Genomic DNA, 23037 nt, shown 5'->3' with positions numbered 1-23037 from the left:
TCCCACAGCAACCAGACCCGGATGAAGTATATCCAAACCAAGGGTCCTCAAAAAGCATATAAGCAAATACAAAAAGACAAACTAAATTAAAACACACGGATAATAAAATCCGTGACAAAATTCCCCTCCTTTGTTTAGGATGAAACTCCACAAGTTTCATTCTTAAAATCGAATTAAAAAAACACAAAATAACCAAATTTTTTAAAGATTATGTACCCCCTCCCCTTTTCAAAATATCTTTCACGTAGCCAAATGGTTTAAACAAGATGATACAATGAAAAAAATAGTCATGAACGAAATTGCTCTTCAAATCCTATTCGATATGGATTCCGCTTGGCAGGCTTGGCAAAGATGTCTTGGTAATTGATTAGCAATGACCGAAACTGGTTTTTCTCATCTTCATTCAAATGCTCCATTTCGGACAACAACGGCTCGAGGTGCTCAGGCAAACTTTCCCCCACTTCAGGATCAGAGTTAGGCATTTCAGCAATTTGATAAACTTCCCCCATTGGGCAAACTATTCCCACTAAAGTACCCGCCTCGACATGCACCGGTTTCTGGCTCACGTTGACCACACACATTAGGATTACAACGGCCCAGGAGTCCGTCACTGCAGGCAACACACCAATCTCCAAGTCCAAAACCGGTCAAAAAAATCACAGCCAGCTTCAACCACCGCACACATGCCGGGACCTCCATCGTTACACCAAGGCTCACTCAGCCCACCAAAAATGTGTGTTTTGCCTGAGACACCGTTCCCGGAGTCGCCAAGTTTATAATGTTTCCGGTAAACTCTTCGTCCATGCTGGAATTTGTTTCATTTTCCTGATAGTCAGTGGCGGCGCGTGGTCATTTTGACAACCGGGGCAAGCTACTGCGGGACCAAGTCACCCCCATCTACGGGGACAGGATGAGCGCTGTAAGTTCTCCCATCATTTTATGAGTATAAAAACCATTCCATCGGTAACAACCAATCGGCAAAAGCGACAACTTTTAACGATAAGAAAGTGTCTTTAAAACCGGTCCAAGTCAATGGATTAATAAATATAGACATATTTTATTTTGAAACCTCTTTCAAAAGGAAAGGCAATATTTACCCAGATAAATACAATGGCATATTAACAGAAACTTCGGGAAAGCGAAATATGTCAACACGTTGTTGTAAGAAACGTCGGCATTGTGTCGTCATAATTTCGGGGCTAGCCCCGATCGGCCCCGATGATTTAGTAAAAGAAACAGAAAACAAACGCGGCGAGTGGAAGATAAAAGAGAGAATACGATATACAATGAGCAACCGGGGCAAAATCGGCGTCACCCCGTCGACGTTCGGCGAAGGCTTTGCGAGCGAAAAATGAACCATGTCGGGAGAATATGGCTAGTGTAGGGTTGCCATACCGTCCGGACATGTCCGGAATTTAGGGTTAAATTTTGCGTCCGGAAAGAATTTTGAAAAATGCTCAAATGTCCGGAATTTTATTAAATCTGCAATCGTACTGTGCACACTGCTAATACTACGAGGTTGTGTGGAATTATGATGTAACAGAGCGTTCCCTATCAATGATGTTCACCACTTAGAACAGGGATCGGCAACCTACGGCAATATAATCCGGCCCGCGACGCTTCACTCAATTATAGTAACAAATTATTGCTGTTTTTTCGATTATATTCTTTACGCAAAAGAATTTACATGTAGACCAAATTATATTATAACGTAACAAGTATATAATTCACAATTACTCGTTTAATGAGGCTATAATTTAATTATAATTTAGACAAATGACAACAAAACGCAGAAAAGGTGATGCTAAGTGCAAATGGTTTAATGGCGCAAAAAATATTCGAATAGTCAGTCTTCACGCGCTGCTCAAAATTTAACTTCTGATCTGTGTGATAAATTCATCGGTCATTCATTCGATTTTTAACATTTCAAAAATATGTGCGGCCCGCCAATGACTTGCAACCGTGAGCAACAAAAGGTTGCCGACCCCTGACTTAGAACTTTCTGATTATTATTTGCTGACTGTTTTACCCGTTTCGTTGAGCAGCTGCAAGTGTATTTGATAGCAGCTAGTTCCTTGTTGAGTTAGCTGAATACAGAAGTTTTATACCACAAAGTTTTTTTCTATTTGAATAAGAAGCAAGTCAGGAATTCGGTATCGAAAGTGCTAGTCCCTGTAGCTTTTTGGTTCAGTTAGTCTGGTGGTAAATTACTTTGTTTTTTTAAGTATGCATTTTTAGTTGGGTTGTATTTATTGTTAATAAAAAAAGATATTATTTCAAATGGCCAATTCTTAAACGAAAGTACACATTCACTAAATAGATGCGAGAAAAATATCCATGTTTTAGAAAAGGCAGGAATGATTATGAAGCGGAATGCTTGCGAATATGGAACCTATATATCTGTCGTGCACAACGGTAATGGTGATTTGAACACACATCTCCAATCAGAAAAACATCGCAAAGCAGTAAGAGGGGCTGTTGCTTCAACGAAAATGACAAACTATTTTGTTACAGCAGGAAGTAACTGCGAAGATGAAATCACTGCCGCAGAAGGCACTCTTGCATTTCACACTGTTAATCATCATCATAGCTTTTTGTCCATGGACTGTACATCTGTTTTACTCAAAAATATTTCCCTGATTCGAATGTATAGCGAAGAAGTTTAGTAGTGGCCGCACAAAGACAGAAAAAGTTGTTACTAGCGTACTTGCGCAATATTCTATTGATGCTGTTCTGAAAAGTTTTGAAGAAAACGATATCGCGTATTTTGGCGTTACAACAGATGGCAGCAATTACAATGAACTGAAATTATTTCCTACAATTATTCAATATTTTGACTGGAGGAAAGGTGGTTTGCAATCAAAATTGATTGAGTTTACAAACAAGGCAAACGAGACTGCCGACACAATTTCCACATATGTAAAAGACACCTTAGAAAAAATGATGCTTTTGAAAAAATGTGTGACATTTACAGGAGACAACTGTGAATGCCCTACTGAAGAGAATTAGATCTCCAGAAAAATATGCATGGTGAGAAGAGTAATTTGTAGTGACTTGACTTAAAAGCGTGTCTGTAATTTGTTTTAAGCTGTAATCACTATCCTTAATTTTCGGCACAATCCAATTCTCAATATTATTTTCCACTCTGAACTTGAGATTCATTTAGAGCAGTGGTCGGCAAACTTTATGTACTTGCGGGCCAAATATACACATTTCCATGAGCGCGCGGGCACAATAATTCCGCTTTCGGACAATCATTACATTAAACTTCAAATTATGGCACATTCGCACCTTCTATTGCTGTGTTAAAAGCCTGCCACAATGAGATGTGTATGTGGCGTTTTTTCAATATATTATCTAACAATACATTGTTTTTATTTACCTATTATATATCAATGTGAAGGATGATGTTTTTATGGCAACTTGCCCGCGGTACGTCGTCCAAATGACGAGTATAAAATTTATTGTAAGTGTAATGCATTTTAGATTAAGCCGTTGACAGCAATATGAGCTTCCGAACGTGCAGATTACACGTTTTGCACTATCGCACAAATGAGCTGTGGCTTAGTCTCGGGTATCGGGGTCGAATTTTCGATGAGACGTTTCGTAGCGAGTTTAACATTAAATACCTCAAATATTTGCGATGCTGACCGGACATATGGAGCTGGTTTTGGAATGCGCGAGAAAGAAAAATATTTTTGCGTGCAAGCACTTTGGAATGTTCGCCCCTCGTCGCGAACTCCCTCCGTTTCCAAGACAATTTTAATATCAAAATTAAGTCGAACGGCATAGAACTGACGCTACTCATTACCAAACAAGCGTCGTACAGCAGCACTTGTTATCACATAAATCTGTGTATGGACAATAATAAATTTAGGATCAATTTTTGTTATATGTATTAAATGTCGGGTCGTTCGAGGGCCGCAATAAATTAGCTCGCAGGCCGCATTCGGCCCGCGGGCCGCAGTTTGCCGAGCCCTGATTTAGAGCTATATTTAGAGAGTGCTTACCCGTCTGGTGTGAGATTCAGCTTGTGACCGAAGACAATACTTTTTATTCCGGTAGCTGGCGCTTTAGAATGAGTATCGTACAGCGTTTGCAGCCTTAGCATTTCGGTAGCGCATATATATGGTCTCATGAAAATACGAAGCTTCTGAAATATGTGCCCCAAGATGGCGCACAACCTGAACATAGTATAGGTTGTGTGCCATCTTGATGCACATTCTTCGGGAGCGCCGAAAATACTCATGCACTGTCCGGAATTTTGCTTTTTCAAATATGGTAACCCTAGGCTAGTGTAGACAGACTGTGCAACCGATATTGAGGTATTTTTCAAATATTTTTCATCATACCGAAAAAACAACCGGGGCATTGCCCCGGTTGGCCCTATTGACGCGCCGCCACTGCTGATAGTACCTTCGAAGTTGCCGTCAGTTATTCCGCCAAATCCGCCGCAGTGCTCGCCATCATCACGGTTCTTGATGTTGATCAAATCCTGGCGTGCTCGCCATTGTCACGGTTAGTAGATGTTGCTACCGTTTATTGAATCAGAAGACTCAGATTCCGGATTTGCGGTTTATTATGAGGCAACTTCACAGTTAAAACAGCACAAAGCAGAGAACACAGGAAAACACGTCCGCCCGCCAGTGCGGCAGCCGGAAAAGAGGCGGGAAGCTCTTTTTTCTCACGACTCGATGGTGTTCCTCTGTTTTTCTATACGCAAAACATGTAAAAAACATAAATGTAAGTAATTCCGCGACGGACCTTGCATCTACTTCCTTGTTTATTCCGTGACATTGCCTAATCAGCAAGACGCAAAAAGTGACGTAACAATAGACTTTTTCGCAAACGCTCAGACACTTGTCACTCAGAAAGATTTTCAGGCATGTTTGTAAACAATATCTCGTTTTTGCATGCTATTTGTTAGTTTAGAGTTGCGTTTCAGAAATTCAAGTATGATTCAAAGAACTCAATGATCATTCTGATTGCTTGGGCGTCGTAGCTTAATTGTCGTAATCAAAAATTAGTCTAGAAATAGCTGTGATAGACTAGGCTAAACTTCTCTACCGGTACTGTTGAAAAACAGGTTGTTGAATGTTTTGAATCAAAATGATGACATGAAATCGTGAAATCAACTCGCGAATCCACCTCTAAAATAAGCACCAAGAATTTGCATGGTAAAGTATAAGTATAAAATTATAAGTATAAAATTTTCTTTGGGGTCAAAGGTCCAACGAATATCATGCCTACAGGTACGGTACTAGTAGGTTACCGTGCGGCATATTCCTTTCGGGGGATAGATTATAAAATATTTTGTTTTGCTCTACTTGTACTGATCATATTTAAATGCATCAATCATTCTAATTGAGCTGAGTGACTTACGGGCCGCACTATCATTAAACTTCCATACCAAGGCGGGGGCCGCAAATTATCGCCCTGCGGGCCGCGAGTTTGAGGCCCCTGGTTTAATGGCTTGTTTTTACTTTTTAACATCTTCTTAGAATAACCTAACTAATAATACCTAAATAAGCGTCGTTTTTAGTCAATAAGAAACCCAAGATATTTGAAAGAGTGGACAATTTCCAGTGTGACACCCCTGAATTTAATTGGAAGGTTTCATGCGTGATTCTAGTTTTAGAACCAAACAACATGACTTTGAATTTTTCAACATCACAATAAATTTATTTCATATCACCCAATCATACACTTTGTTTATTTCAGTGTTCACCTTGGCTTGGAGTGAGCTTAAATCATTTATATCGTCGAGCAGACAGACATCGTCAGTGAAAAGTTTGCTCAAGAAATTTGAGCAGTTTGACAGAACGTTTATAAAAATTAGAAAATTCTGAGAACCTAAAACGCTTACTTGAGGAATTCCATAATGAATGGACAATAACGAGGATCTGTGGGAATCTAATGGCAGTTATGGAGTAGCTGGATTATTTGTTTGAACTTTTCCGGATTGACAAACTCTAACACGGCAAAAGAATGCAAAATTTCATATAAAAGTGGAATATTTTCATAACAGCCAGACAAAAAAGGGCTATCTGGTCATTGGACAAACCCAAAATTAAGTTTACATCATAAAATTCACGAGTCCAATCACAATATCTCACAGACAAAGTCAAATACCCATTATTGTAAATAACAGCCACTGCTGTTATTACGTCGTTAGATTTTGTTTGAGGGGGATGACATCTGTTCATAATATCACATATATATTGAATTGTGATTCTTTTCACTGAAAACGTTATTCTGCTTTAAAAAATATACCAGTCTACTATTAAAAATATCTCTACATTTTATGCACCAATTAAAATCATTTAGTTCGAAAACATCCATCCGCTGTTCATGTCCAACAAAATTTTGTTCCAGAATCTTCATAAGTTTTTCTAAAGCATTTCCTACTTTGAAATAGCATTTCCTAGAATAAGCAAAATATTGGAAGTCTAAAATCCTACCAAGCCATGTCGACAAACACTTAGAGAAATATTATTGACTATTCTAGTTTTAACATAACATTCTTGCGTATTGTTTGAAACGATATCTTTGCGAAGCGAGATAGCTGATTCATAAACTTCTGAAAAATTGCACGAGAACGAGTATAATTTCGAGTATATTTGACATAATTTAAATAATAATTACCGCACACAGCAATACCAGAAATCCCATCAAGTTTCACTGACTGCCTAAGTATAATATGTCCATGTCTAAATCAAACGATTTTATAAATTTGCTATATATATATTTATATAATAATTATGATTTGATATATATTTCATGAATTTAAGTCTTTTAGGATCTAAAATAATATATAACCTTTTTAATAATGTAGCAAAGACGATTACATAGATATCATTCTTGAATATTAAATAAAATCAAATGCAAAGCATCAAAGAGTAAAACTAATGTATGCAATGAAAACCTATATTCTAAGTGGAAAATAATTTTCAATGCTTTACCCAAAGTTTAGCATTTACAACTTTCTGAATATATATTTAATTTGTGTTGTTGACTTCGTAAGATATTGTTTTTCAAAACATTTTTGACTAAAAAACACCAGATCTTACAGCGACATAAATAAATGGATGAGATCGGCCTATTAAAATGTGTTTCCAGAAGTCATTATAATGACAAAATATCACGGCAATACTATTATCATTCACTTAATATGTAACAACTCTACAAACTAAACCAAGACGCTGACTTTTCCAAAGTCGTCATGTCCAAAGTATTCGCGGTGTTGGGGAAAGTCGAGGTATTGACGGATGGATCACCTTTGTCGACGTCTCAGGATGACTGGAATTATCAAAAGAAAATGGCTCAAATCAACAACTTTTCGGAAATAATTAACATAAAATTGAGACTAGAAGAAAAGTTTGAACGAGTTGATATACCAAAATATAAAAAAATCCGATGAAATACTATTTATCACGTCAAGTAATGTTGCATTGAAAAAAAAAACGAAAATTTGAATCATTTACTGTTGACTCGTCATTTTTTAAAACTTAATCGACTCCAGCCATCTAAACTAAACGAAATGACCTAACTTGAACACGACTCGACTAACCGCAAGATAGTTTTGAGTGGGATATAAAACGAAAAAAAGAAATGCGGTATTTACCACATCGAAATAAAAATAGGGAATTCGCCAGCTTGTTATAGCAAGATCGCATACCGAGGAAAATGTTGTCAACGCACGATGAAATGCTAGTTTTATAAAGTTAATTAACGTTCAAGTGACAATGTGGCTCATAATTATCCATTTCAATGACTTTTGTTATGCACTCTACAATGATTCGGACCCGACTCAAAACAGCAACGGCTCGTATTGACTGTTTAATGGTCTCGGGATGAGAGACTTGTACTTTTCTGTTATTGAAACCCAAGTGAATGCAGTCAAATATAATTGAATCCTGGTTGTTCTTCGTGACTTCGGACTCGAACTTTAAATTTTGCGGAGAATACTCGGATGGCGTTTACTCGGTTGACTTGTGTCCAACTTGGAAACTTGTTCAGGTCGATGATGCAACTCATCTCATAGTGAATTCTCTTCTAACCTCTGCGGGTCTGTCGATATCTCCGATTCCAGGTACGATGTATCATCAACGAAACTGATACGTTGCATAATTTACTGTTTCGCTTTTATCGACAATTTCGCTCCTGTGTTTTTGAATAAAATAGTATCGTACCCGGTGGCAGTAAAATAAAATTTCCCGAGTTTGTATAAACAAATAAAATAGCGGCTTGAGTTTCAACAATTAACCGCAAACATCGAGTATTAGTAGCCGCGGGTTAGCTAAAGTTAGTATTACTGTATACTTAAAATTATTGCCACTGGCCAACGGTCACATGCAATTTACTTTGTGATTGTGTAGTATTTACAGGCAGTCGAATAGCATAAGTGTAATACGGTTGTTTTGCCTGAGATACGTAGCACTTATACTTTGCAATTGAATCCAGTTTTGTGTGACGTTAAAAAAGCTGCTCTTTACTTAGTCATTGGAAAATTGTACATAGCCATGTTGAGAGCAAAGATATGAAAAACGTCTCATAAAAGTCCTAGCTTGAATTTATGTCGTTTTTGTATTGTAGTTTATTTTACTGAAAATTGTGTTTTTCTGAAAGCCCTTCTATTCGTTATTTTCAGATTAGATTTGAGCTAAATTTTATAGACAGGTCCAAAAATTTTTGCTGTAACAATTTGTCCTGCTCTTTGAAGCATCTTTTCAAAATTGGGAATCTAGATAATAATTTGACAGTTATGGTAAAATTTGTGTATTCTGACAAATAATTTGATGATTATTTCGCAAATAATTTCGAAAATTTGGAAAATGTTCTAATTGATGGTTAGAGTGTGGTGATTCATCAGTACGATATACAACCAGTATAATATATATATGATAATAATAAGATAAAATCATGAAGAGTGTATTAAAAAAATATAATATAAAATAGTTTTGCTAAAACCGAACAAGCTATCTTGAGTAATGGGGAATTACTCATAATTCAGTTGACAGTTGACATTTGTACAGTACAGCAGCATAATCAATGGAAATAAATTACATAATAACTTGTCACAATTAAAATAAAATTAACGTTATATTATGCACATCACGTGTACTGGAACAAATGATAAATAACACAAATGCTTGGGTCATATCCGTTAGATTGCATATGACTCAAAAGAGTCGGTACAAGATACGAGAAAAAAGTCAAAACACGCTTGTCCACCAGCATGTGAGGTTAATTCAGTGTAGTATTAAGCTAAATATTTCGAATCGTCTAATTATCTTATAAATAGTGAAATATTGCTTTAGGCGTAAATCATGTTTTCTGGTGATGCCAACAAATCTTATTAGTTTTGGGGACTTTATAAAACGATAAAACATTGGCACTGAAACAAAACTTGCGTCAGTAAATTTAATCAAAGAAGAAGAAATAGGTTTAGAATATGTTCTTTTTCTCTTTATTTAAATTATCTGTACCCCGAATAACATTAAGAGAAATAGATCAATATTATGTATTATGTTTTGTCTCAGGTAGCAACAGACGTGACAAAGAAAGTGTGAAGAGTTCAATCTCAGATGTATATATAGGATGTTCAGAATTGTATTCAGAAAATAGACGTCGAACTCATTTAAATATAAAACATGTAAATTTAGGCATGCCGGTAACAAAGAACACATTGGGGTGGTTTTTCAGAGGCGGACAATATATATAACCATATATATTCACTGTCGACACGAAACTACGTTCTGCAGTAGAAACTAGCTTATGAAACAGACGACGTTTATAGCATACTATTTCACATCTATTTTGCCTGCAACCACAACATCGAGCAAGAATTCGCACCATTTATGTAAGAATATAAAACTGCCAATGTGTTGAGTTGAGCAGGAGACTTAGTAGAAGAGTTTATTGGGCCCCCCCTATCGATCGTTTTGTTAATATGTTGTTGTTTTTGTTGCTATTTTTTTCTTGTTGTTACGTGTGAATAAAATCGCTTTTCTCATTACCTACTAGGTCAATTGCTTTGAAATTTTCAGTGGTTGAAGATTGTATTTTCCCCTAGAAGGCTATTATTTTAATTCATTTCAAAACTACTTCGTTTTGGTCTTCGTGTCTATATATTTGAGCATCGCTCTGTTGTTTCACATAAAAACGACCGACACTCGAACTTGAGTTCAGTGTACTAACCAATAGCCATTGTGTCCACGATTGTTCATATATGTATAAGTAATTTTAACACAGTGTCATATAATCGAATATGGCAACAATACAATACACGTAGCTAGGTGTCACGACCAGGTGTCTAGACATTATCTGACATTAGAGTTCAAGTTAAAGCAGAATAAATCATCAGGGCATTGTTGACAGAAAAAAGTTGCTTGACAGATATCTATAAAGAAAGTGGACATGACTGAATTTTAATTCTTGGAAAATTTATCCGAACAATAAGATAAATCCAAAATGATAAATTTGGCCTTAGTTGGCCAAATATTGATAACTTGATTACCATACGAGATAGGAAATGCCAACTACAATTTAGTTGTAAAACTTTATTCAAATCTACTTTTTTTTTAAATGGGGCGTTTGACTCGTAATTTACGTAGTGGATAGACGTTAGACCTTATCTAACTCAATGCACGGGGTCAGTTTTAGGAGGAAATAGGTTTAAGCATAACCTTCAAATCAGTTACCTTTGCTATTTTCTCAAGTTACTAGACTTTACGTGACTTTATTAGAGACTTAAAAATGAGATTTGACTATATCTGACTAAAGTTTATTGATTTTCAATGCGATTTGGATTGGATTATGGTCTATATGATTTGATATTTCATTATTTTATTTGTGTTTGTGATTTTTATATTACGGTCCTTTTGATCAGAAGTAATAAACGAATTAATACTTTGTTACTTTTACATCGAATTTCTGAGCGTACAAGTACATTGTTTAGTTTTTAATCTATTTCATTACAAGATTATTTGTATTTTAATTACAAGAAATATAATCATACTAGTACTTGATATATGTTTGTTATGGAGGAATTACTCGATGCAAACACCACATCATCACCTGATACTGAAGTGACAATAGAACATGAAGCAGTTCAATTAGATGGAATACAAAAATTTGTTATTTTCTTCAAAGTTCTCATATACGTCATCGGAGTGGTTGGAAATCTACTTGTTATATTTGTGATATTGTACTTTCGTCAATACAAAAAAGCTACACATTGGTGAGATATTTTTATACATAAAAATAAATCGGATATATATAACTACAAACTGCATTGTAAAATATCCCTCCGCAAAAATTTAGAATAACACGAAAACTTGTCATTATAAAACATATAATTTTTGGCTTTATATTCAGTCATGTATTATTCATAAAATGTAACATTGCTGTTGTTTATAAAGTCCATGTGCTCAAAATTTTCAATCGCTAGAATAACAGTGATTTTTTTGCCATTTGTTCCGCTAACTCTTCATCTTAGTGAATCGCGCTTATTGAAAATAATTTCATATCGGGCACGCGGCCCAATATAAATAACAATTCAATTCCAACTCAAAATGAATGGTTGTTTTTTTGTTTTTCCAAAAAATAAGAATTTGGTTTACCTGTTAAATAAAGACATTAAATTTAATATTAAACCGCGTGTATCGAAATATAAAGTATATATATGTACATCCGTTCTACCTTCTGATGATTTAATTTTGAAAACAATTTAGGATTTTTGGTTAGGATATTTTAATGATGACACATGACGATAATTGTAAGTATTATTCCAAACAAATAATATCCTACTTCCTGGCTAGGTAGGTCCGAAAGATTCAAATACATTGTGCAAGGGGGAAGTATAAAAACATTCATTGCGTTTTCCGGTAAAATATATCAGCATGTCTAAGATTTGAATCTTAAACAGGGAGTGCCGTGGTTTTCTTGAGAAAATAATATATTTATGGTGTGAAGCGTAAATATGCTACACCTAGCCAGATCTTGTGGGGTTGTATCATATTTTAATTCACATATATTTGACAATAACGATAGAACATTAATGAATGTAAGATAAAAACAGTTTGCTTTTTAGATCCTTTTCTGTGTACATGCATCAAATTTTAAAATTAATATTTCTACATAAATATCTCACTGTAAAGGTTATTGGCGTCACACACCTCCGATGTACAGTCCAACTTACTTAATTTTTGAATGATTTATAGCTATTTGTAAGTGTAATTTATTTATCAATCTTATCCCAAATCCTACGCAATCTGTTGACGCAAATAGTACGTACTATTTATAGCAATTGAACAAGATGACCCGGTGATCATCACGTGTTCTATCAATCTCGCATTCTTTTCTCATTCCCCTGCCGTTGCTCTGTATCCTTTTTTATCGAATCAAAAGTTTTTATCAATAAAAAAGCTTTTTATAAAACGTTAATGAAGGCAATTTATCACAAACAAAAGTTGGTCGTTTGGAATTGTTTATTACTTCTACGTCATTCGTTCTATTATCTCGATAAAATGTTGACAACAAAATTCGATGTCTGCTGATAAAATAGACTCATACAGCGTTGTTGCATTACTTATTTATTGCTTCATGTCTGAAATGACGTTATGATACTGGAGGAAACTGAATTATTGCATGATTCCTTATAACCCCACTATGAACTACAATCTGGCGGATATCGCTCAAAATAATAATAGTGTCGAAATGTCAGTTTTTAGGTATCATTTTATCACATTCGATTTCCTACTTACGTCATGTTAGAAAGTACATATGTTTTCGTCGTGTTACTGAAAACAATTAATTTTAACCCCGAATTTCATCTACGTAACAAGATTATCATACACTATCCAGTGATTCCCAAAGTGGGCGATATCGCCCCCCGGTGGGCGAAAGCAATACAGAAGGGGGCGAAAAAGTCGAAGGGGGCGATAGGGGGCGATTTCGCGAAATCTGTTTTTGCTCGGCGCATCGTGCACTTGATTACTGTACTCTGCGTGCTTTTGTAGGTTTGAATCACGTGGGCGATGTCACACGTGAAAGGATTGCTGGACTCGTCTTCGCAGTAAGGTACGGTAGTTTGCGTATCCCAGTGATCGGGAAATCTGTAGTAATCTGGCCCGGGACGCTTCACTGAATGAACTTTTCCCCGACCTTTGACCCCGGGAAATTATTCCCATACTTTACCATTCTAAAGTTTTCGGTGCTTATTTTAAGAGTGGTTTCGCGAGTTGTTGCCTATAAAATGAAGTATTTGTTTCAAACTATTTTCTATTTATACCATTCAACGATCTGTTTTTTGTAAGTGCCGGTAAAGAATTTTAGCCTAGTCTATCACAGCTATTTCTACACTAATTTTTGGTCACTGTAATTAAACTGAGACTCCTAGGAGGACAAAGTGATCATTGACTTATTTTATTAAAATTTCCGAAAAACAACTAAAAACTAACGAATATAATTCTAAATCGCGAAAATGAGGTAAAATTCAATGTTCACGACCACGCCTGAAAGTCTGTCTGAGTGAGAAATGTGCCTGAATAGATACGAAAGGGGACATTGTTACGTTTATTTTTGCATCTCGCTGATTGGCCAATGTCACGAAGTAAACATGGCCGTCTATGCCAGGGGAAACATCCAAACGACGGTACTCCTGAAGTATGCGCCTCAAGATGTCGCACAACCTGAACCCTAACCTGAAAAATCTTTATCAAAATTTTACAGACCATGCGAAAATATTCACTTCGATGTTTAGAAGTACATATTTGTGCGAATAATTATTTTCGAAAATGAAAATTAGGAAGAACTAGGATTGGTGATGCCTATTTTGAAAATATTCCAATCTTGGCGTCGTAAAGCTATCAAGCGTGATGCAGCAACAAGACAGTGTCACATTGAATGTCATTGTAATAATTTTTCATTAAGACGACTGAGTTGAGTTCACGAATTGTCGCAGTTTTCGCACGAGGTTCCGCTTTTAACTTTCAAAAAATATATGCGATCCGTAAAAAAATAGCAACCCTAAATTTTGTCCCGCGAGCGACTCAAAATTTGCGACCCCCTGGCCATCCGAGTCCACGAATCCAAACAAATGGCTAATTAATTCTATGGACTTGTGATCGGACTGGAGAACTTGGTAGGATGAGAAATCGGGGATGAATTTTACCGAAAACCGTTCTATATCATGTATTTTGGTGAAGGTCATCTAGCTGTAGGGATGAATGAGATGTACAAAAATCATTATTATAAGTTTTGGAAAGTTAATTTTGTTTTAATTATTTTAGTGTGAAATGGGGTGAATTTAGGGAGTTAAATGCAAGAGTACACGGAGGTTTTTGAGGAGGTAAAACCCTGAATTCTTTCATTTCCGACCTCTGATATGGCGAATGAGGCGTTTTCAGCCGTGCACCTATTGCTATTAAAACCAAATCGCCTTTCCATCAGTAAACGGGGTAATTTTAGATATAATAAAAAACTCGCTGAAGAACATCAAGCACATCTATCTCATTAAAAAACACCATAAACTATGATTTGTCTCCTTATGTGGTCTGTAATATATTCGTTTCTGACTTTCAATTTTTTGCAGTGCCGGGGGGCGATGAAGTTGTATAAACTACTATAGGGGGGCGATGGTACAAAAAGTTTGGGAACCACTGCTGACTATACTATATCAATCAGTTTTCCAAAATAGCCCCCATTCAGGTTTATTTCTTGCGTGTGCATTGTCTATCAATTAGAAGAGATAATACATGATTGACATGCTGTTTTGATTGTTAAGGATTGTTTCATTAAAAATGTTTTAAAAAATTTACAAATATTGAGGGGACTTTGCCTTCTATATTCCAAGTAGCTTGCAGGAAAAACAACTCTTTCATCCATTCTGTAAGAATTTTATATCATTGAATAAAATTTATATTCATTTCTATAGGTACGTCCTTCAACTTGCATTAGCAGACTTATTATTTCTTCAAATCATTCCGTTCAAAATAACGGAGACAGTATACAATGCTTGGATCTACCCCGAATGGCTTTGTAAAATGATGCAGACAATCATGTTCCTCAACTACTACGCTTCTATACTGTTCCTTATGGTAAGCTAGTCGCTAAAGAATTGTTTAAATCGCGGTCACTTAATACGACAATGAATGACGAAAATGAGTATTTGTAATTCTTGACGGAGGCGTGGTTGCATAGCAATAAGTTCTCAGCACGAAAGTTTTTCAAATTTTTCCAAACCAAAAAATTATATAATATATTTGATAAGTTTAAATATAATTTATGTGGCAAAACTAGAGATTGTATATCCCTAAGAAAAAGAAATTTGAAAAAAGTTTGAAAAGAATAAAATTTGAGGAAAAACAAACATTTATTGGTAAAGAGACAAAGAGTAATATCGCTTTCGAATAGTCCCAAAAAAATAAAGTTTCGCTCTAATATATATATCATCGTATATTTTTAAAGCTAACTGACAAACCTCGCCATTTCAGATAATGGCAATTGATAGATATCTCGCACTTTGTCACCCGATGACGGTTGGAATAACTCGTTTTCGATCCCGGAATACTTGGTACATTGTTATTGCTATGGCGGCGTGGATAATTTCCTTGTTAATCTGCATACCCGTTATGCTGTACAGTGCTAATTTTGGACTCCAGCCACATTGTCGCTGCACGTAAGTTTTTATAATGTATGATAAAAAATTGGCATCGTTTGAAGAAGTCTGTTCCAGATGGTGACAAAATTCAACACCAATGTGCACCGCGTTTAGGTCCATGAATCCGATACCAATTACTTTTTAAGTATTCCCATAGCCAACTTGGATTGGTAACAGGAAGTTCGTGGATGTGGACGTGGTTCGTGACATGATCATGCCATCTTATCGACTATCGTTTCCCCTGAGAGGAATATGAAAATTCTAAATAAAACGAGATAAAATAGAAGATAATTCTTATTTTCAATTGGGCACGAAGTTGAGCTATGTTTTCAATTCTACACTACAATAGTAGTCTTTATCATGTGTTATTGTTTGTAGATTTGAATTTCCAAAGGATCCATTAATATGGTGTAGGAAAAACCAATTTGCTGAGAACGATACTGATAATTGTGTCAATGAAGTCTTTCCGAAATATCATCAAACATCTTGCTCCGTTCCCGTAACCGCACGGACGGATATGGTGCCGGAAAATGAAACAGATTATGATATATTTTCCGGGAGTGGCAATTATATCCAAGATCTGTTTGGTCTTGATTACATACTTTCAGAAGAAGAACAGAATAATGCATCGCGAACCGAGCAGTACGTATTTTTCAAGTTGAACAGTTCCGTATAATATTGGAAATGTATACAAACATTCTAGTATTGCCTGAAGCCAAACATATTTGAACAGTGTCTTGAAAAACTATGTAAACTCTTAGTGACATAATACTTTATAGAAAAGTCTTTGTCAGAAGTTTTGCTTTTTTTGTAATATAGGTGTCTCAATGCCGATTTGTAATGCATACATTTGCTGCAGTTGAATAGAGATGCACAAAAACGCCAATGAGACATGAACGGTTGCACATTCAAATAATGTATCTTATTTTAAATGAGTATACAAGCTAATATTAATGTTACAATTAACATTTTAGTTCAACACCGTCCGCCTCTAATACGATTGAAGCAGAATGTGTGTATGGAGGAGAACGACCAGGATGGAGCATATTTATATATTTCAATTTCTCAGTCATGTTTCTTTTACCTCTTGTTGTAAGTATCGCTTGTAATACGCCGATCGCTATAAACGACAATTGGATACAAATAAATAAAAAACACTTCAACACAGTGGTTTCCAATCGGGGGTTTACCAGTACAGTACAACCATGGGTTCCACAAGGGTCCATTCAAATCTTAGAGTATATATATATCGATAAAATATAATCAAATACCTTATTTATATGTTACACAGACAGTCCCCGAACTCGTAATAAAACTAAAATAAGGAAAATCTGAATAAAAGTATGACCTAACCTGGTACACGCATTACGGGAGTACCCCGTACGCGTGTTGTGTCGATACTAAATTTAAAATTCGACAAGCTCTGAGTTGTTGAATCAAATATACGATAATTCTTAATTTCGTCAGATAAGCATGGAACACTCATTCAATTTTGTTTTTCAGATTATTACTTTCTGTTATGCACTTATCATATTGCGAGTAATTCACCGAACAGTAGGTGATCGACGAAATTCCGCAACATCTAACCAATCTCAAATGAAAGATAAGATGAGAGTCACCATAGTTTGTGCTCTCCTCGTGTTACTGTTTATAGTCTGCTGGCTTCCGTTTCATTCTGTACACATTGCAAAGATTGCGGGAATTCGGACTGGTGGGGTAAGACACTTTATGCTATTATTACATGTAATCTAATCGAATAGAAATTAATAATTATATAATATATTTTGCGAGATTTTTGTGTTTTTTCATTCTCACTTGCCGGCACTTACCTAAATTATTTTCTACACTTTTAGGCTACGGGCATAAAATTGGATGTGGTTATTGGTCTTAAAGACGCAGTAACACAAATTGTATATTTCTGCAAATTTCAAAACAAACTATTTATTTTAGAAGAATTTATGTCAGAGCCTTTCAACAGCGATATCTATACTTGCATTTATCAACTCAGCTCTGAATCCGTATTTTTATAATTTCGTTGGAAGAGATTTTCGACAAAGAATAAAGTAAGAGTTTATATTTTTTGTAAAATAGTTTTCAAGAGTTAAGGTCTTTAAAAAATTCGCCTCAAATACATTAACTATTCTAATTCAATCTTCATGCCTCGCAATTTTTTTCAAGTTGGAAGTTGCGCCATCATCAGTAGAATCGCGTCTGTAATTCAAAACTTAGCAATGTGCTGACAAAAACTGGCTTTCTGGAAAATGAAATATTGCTTGAATGTCGCATAAACGAGCATTATTTTTAATCGAACGAATAACAATACTACGAGAAAACATCACGAACTTCACAACAACTTTACATAACAAAATACGCTTTCGGCTATATGTTGTATATAATTATAAATATAAAGTTAATTTTAAGAATTACAACCATGTAATTACTGTATACGTGCGGGTTGACGTCTGTGTTGTTTTATCGCTGGTAAATCTAAGGTAAATTGCAAAATAACAACATTGCAGAACCAAATTTGGGAGAGAGTCGACGGACCAAATGAAATGTTTATCATGTTTACTACCGGGTTTCCCCGAAAATAAGACCTATCCTGAGGATAACCTAGCCCAAATTTTGAAAATGATTTTAATATAAGCCCTAACCTTAAAATAAGACCCAGTCCATAAAAAGAATTTTTTATAACCTATTCGATATCAAGAAATCTCTTTACATGTTTTAAATGATTAAAACGTGTGAGAGCGGAAATCTTGTTATTTATGAGTAAATGGATATCGGTTTTCATATTTTGCATATCCAAAAATCTCGTAATTCTTCCCTTTGTAATTTTGTTTTTTATAAATGATAATATAAGACATCCCCCCAAAATAATCCCTAGTGTTATTTTTCGAAAATAAATTGAAATAAAACACGATCTTATTTTCGGGGAATCACGGTATTTTTTTGCAAATGCTCAATATGGAGAAATAAGCTTCAACTCACACGTGAACGTTGGGAAAATTTTAGTAGTGTTAAAGGGTTACTCATAAGCTAGCTTTCACCTCGAAACGAATATACTGGATTGCTCATTGATATTCATTGCACCCATCGTCATATTCATTCGCGACCCACAGATGATATTCCTTGTTTTTAGCTTTAAATCAATCAAGCCGCTTTTCATTGAAAACGAGGATGAGCAATCTTTGTCATATGCATAAGTGTAGGCGTTAAAATAGCATGGATGGGAAGGCTAAACGATTTGGTACGAGTATGCAATCTGTCACAGTAGACCACAGGTACCGCAATCTTTACGACTCCATCTGACCAACAGACAGCAACGCGAACGCGGAACCGCCACTATCAGGGGCGGATTAAGCCCCTCTGGTGCCCTAAGCACTGAAGACTTTAGTGCCCCCTTATGTGTAATTTAATTATGAAAACAATAAACCACATAAGTGTATTATCCAATGAAAATAATCACAACCAACAGTAAATAAACCAAATTTTACGAACATTTTTAGATTTTTTTAACTGTTATATATATAGCCGATATATATATATCGGCCGTTTACTGCCAATATGATATATCGGCAAACACGCACTATCGGGCCGATATATTGGTTGAGCCCGAGGGAGTGTGACAATGAAGATTCATGCCTCCAGTCTCAACGTGAATCGAAATACCAAAGGGTAGAAGTCACAAATGTAGTTTGAAACTTTACCGGTACCTAGTAGTCTACCTCATTGTGGTTCCAGGGAGCTAGGTTAAAGGACCGCAAAAACTTTTGACGAGGTCTCGCGGGCCGCAAGTCGGAGAAAACCCAAAAGTGATCAGCGTTCTTTTTTAAAGAAGATATATAAAGCCTTCAGTCATCCTAAAGTTAATTCCCGAGAATTACCGTTGTATTTTGCGCATCTCGCGTATAATGTCGCTTCAAATTATATTCTTTCGTGACAGATATTACTTGAAATCAAACCAGACACTGTGTGATGGGCGAGGAAATACGTTTCCGCCGTGTTTTCCTTATGTCACCTTTCCTTCGACACTCATTTTATTACGAATTGTTATATTGAATAATTTAAAAACTTGCAGCGTGAGCAAGCTTAGTGCCATCTCAAATACCAACCAAGTCCGTCTAAGTTGGTATTTCACGACCTAGCTAAAAAAAACTGGATTGCGCGGCGTTAAGTCGGCTCTGCGTTTCGTCACTACTGTCACATGGCCGACGCTTGAAAACAGAGGAGTGTTTTTATTAAAATAAAGGAACAAAGCGATAGAAAAATGGTTTGAATCTCGGGATCCCAAACCCCTGGCTAAAAAAATAGCTAAAAAAAAACTCAAAAACGTTCCTCCATTAGATACAAATATACGCTATAATTGTTCTATGAGCCGCACGGAATGTATCAGCATGACAGGATTTGGACCACCCTGGTCTACCTCATCAAAAAACCGCCACGGTCATATATTTCATTAAACACCGATAAACCATATAAAATTCTGCTCTAAAATTTCTGTGGTGCCCCTCTTTGCTTGGTGCCCTAAGCTCGTGCTTATATTGTTTAATAGTTGATCCGGCGCTGGCCACAATGTACGCAATTTTGTACGGCCTGTAGGTAGGATAGGATTTACATATTTATCCCGGGGGAGAGGAAAGCCGATAAGACGGCTTATCCGTATGGCGAACCACGGCCTCTCGTCCGGTTACCATTCCAAGTCGGGTATGGGATTAGATTTACTGTATTGTTTGTTTTCGGAAGCATGGACTTGGTGGTGGAGGAAGCCTTAACCGACCAGCGGTTACGTAAACCACCCAACGACGGCGAGGAGTCCAGCAATCCTCTCGCACATAACCATCCCTGCATGGGATTCGAACCTGCGAACCCACGCAGAGTAGTTAGAGGTGCGGTGGCGAGCGTATTCCTACAACGTATTCAGTAATTACCCACATAACGTAATGACAAAAAAACTGATAATTCCTGGCCCCTGGGTCAGAATAAGGAATAACATCCCTTTTCAAAAGGTTACGTTATCAGGACAGGCAGGACTCACTCGTGAACTCGAGTACAAATAAAATTCCCTTGATCATATTTTCTATTGTTATATTGATAAGCGTTATGATTATGCCAGCTTTTAACTGCTATGTAAATGATAAATGAGGACGTATAAATAGACATGTTTGATAAAGCGGACCATTCAGTAACTATTCTCATCTGTACCATGTGGAGAAATTTGTGTCAGCGGTCTGTTACTGTCAAGATGAATTGTTTTGTCACAAGCGGTCGCTGAAATTTCTTGCCAGTAACAAATCGACTACTCAGTAATTGGAAAAGTAGATCTAAACATTCAAACATAATTTGAAGTATCATAAAATGCTGATCAAATTATATGTTTATAATGCAGTAAGTATATATCATATGTGTCATAAACAAAATAGATTTTTTTTGTTTGCAGGCAAGTCAGTCACAATAAAAGATTCAGAAGTTTTCTACGGTCATCGGGGCTCATGAGGCTTGGTAGTGTTTTTCCTCGACGTGCATCATCACACCCTCAAGAACAAAGCAACATAAGCAGCAGCAATGATGACATTTATGCTAATAAATATACGGGAAATGTTACACCATTGCAGTATCGATCAGAATATACTTGACTTTCTCAAAGGCGAATTATGTTAGCGAAGGCTTAAATTATTCAACCTCAATATAATAAAAAAATTTCCCTTCTCATGAAATACATTTTTGAAACAAGTATGACTTTGTATTGAATTTTACGAAGCAAAACTGTAAATAAATCGCATTTTTAGGGTCAGTAATTTTATTGGTTAAATAGATAAGTATTATACAGTAAAAGTATCGTTTCTAACAAAACATTGCTAAAGGTGCATTTTGTTCACAAAAATGACATAAAAAGTAGTTGATTTATGATACTTGGCCAAGTACTGATGGCGTTCACCTATCTCAGGTGGCGTTACAGTCAGTCTATGTCTCGATGACATGCAGTTGACGGTGCATCAGAAAACGATCGTAAAAGATTTAAAGTTCGTTTCCATATTTTCTGCGATTTCTTGGTTGGGACAAAGACTCAGTTGATGCTTTCTTCTATGATCATTTCATCAAAGAAATTCTCACCAACAACCCCGTAGAAAAGATTCGAGGCAAATTTGTGTGGGTGAAAAGTCCTTTATCTTTTTGATGATGCTTAATTGACTTGCACCGGTTTTCTGCCTATAAGTGCAATTTAGTGTTTTATGCAATGTGGAACGAATTCATTATGACGTCACAATTTTTAAATGATGGAATGTCCCCAAACGAAATAGATCCCAGGTACGGCAATGATAACAGTATATAAATACACCTAAAATATACGGCTAGCAGTATTATCATAACGGAAAGGGCTTCAAATTTTACGCATCGCTGCAAAAACGGCATTATAACCACTATCTTGTTATTTCAGGAAATCCATCCTTTAGGGTTGGTATATTCAAGATGTCTTTCGAAAGATTTGAACTAAGCTGGAAGATGTACCACACCTCGTAAAATGCTATTGTTGATATATAAATTGTGGCGATACAAAAATGAGAAGAACAGCCTATAAAATTGTTGAAGTTGCAATGGTTATATACTTTTTGTCCATGGCTAACTTAATAGACTCATGGTATTTTATAGAGTAAATATTCCTCCAAGTTTAAAATCAAGTTTCGATTGATATCCGGAAGTTGATATTTATCAAATTGGTAGTTAATACGGGAGATTCATACATGAGAAATCTTTACGCCAATGAAGAAATCTAATATACAGTGTTCAGCATTGATATGATAATTTGTGGTGGTATATACAAAAACTATAATAAAAATAAATACATGCATGTAGTTTGGTATATTTTTCATTAACTTTAAACACAAATTCAAGCCCATATCACACGTATTTTTTCAAATTTTACTTAACATCAGAAAGTGAACATCAGTAACAAAAAAACGTGGTATAAAAGATATTACCATCAATCTGCTGGTATATATATCTCTTTTTTTGTTTATCAATGAGGATTATCACAAATAAAAACTATCGAACTAAATTTAAAAACACGCGACGTTGGAGTCGCATGCGAGCGACCCTCGGATGTATTTTGTGCGGGCCAGGAATCCCGCTTGACAAAATTATTTATCTTCTAGTTTTCTAATGAACTCCTGTCACATGATTCAAATAAGTTGGTCGGTTGAATGAAGCGTTGGCTATTCAGGCATCAGCGATGCGCAAAGGGTCTCTCTTACGGACCTTGGCCGCTAGCTGTGGGCTGTGCGAAGCTATGTTGTTCCGCTCGTGACAATTTTCATGCGTGGGATGGGCTTTAAATGACTACGGTCTACAAATTGATCAAACAATTGAGATAG

The 23037-nt window shown here is 36.0% G+C and overlaps 1 protein-coding gene across 5 annotated transcripts; it reads left to right on the top strand.

Annotated features, from left to right (window-relative positions):
* The first annotated feature begins 10986 nt into the window (after positions 1-10986).
* LOC120331490 (somatostatin receptor type 2-like) lies at positions 10987-21394 on the top strand. Of its 5 annotated transcripts, none has more exons than XM_078114025.1 (8): positions 10987-11242; positions 14939-15101; positions 15498-15682; positions 16043-16306; positions 16639-16756; positions 17168-17380; positions 17518-17727; positions 21088-21227. In XM_078114025.1, exons 1-7 carry the CDS (start codon positions 11034-11036, stop codon positions 17692-17694), a joined length of 1329 nt encoding a protein of 442 aa, XP_077970151.1. In that variant the 5' UTR covers positions 10987-11033; the 3' UTR covers positions 17695-17727; positions 21088-21227. The 5 variants fall into 5 exon arrangements, with proteins under 5 accessions (XP_077970151.1, XP_077970149.1, XP_039254514.2 ...); XM_078114023.1 differs by having other exon boundaries at positions 10988-11242; positions 17615-17727; positions 21088-21394; XM_039398580.2 differs by having other exon boundaries at positions 10988-11242; positions 21105-21244.
* The last annotated feature ends 1643 nt before the right edge of the window (positions 21395-23037 follow it).

This window comes from Styela clava, chromosome 6, assembly GCF_964204865.1.
Source record: "Styela clava chromosome 6, kaStyClav1.hap1.2, whole genome shotgun sequence".
Taxonomy (NCBI): domain Eukaryota; kingdom Metazoa; phylum Chordata; class Ascidiacea; order Stolidobranchia; family Styelidae; genus Styela; species Styela clava.
Note: the sequence above shows the minus strand (reverse complement) of the source record. Positions and strands in the feature narration are given on the sequence as shown.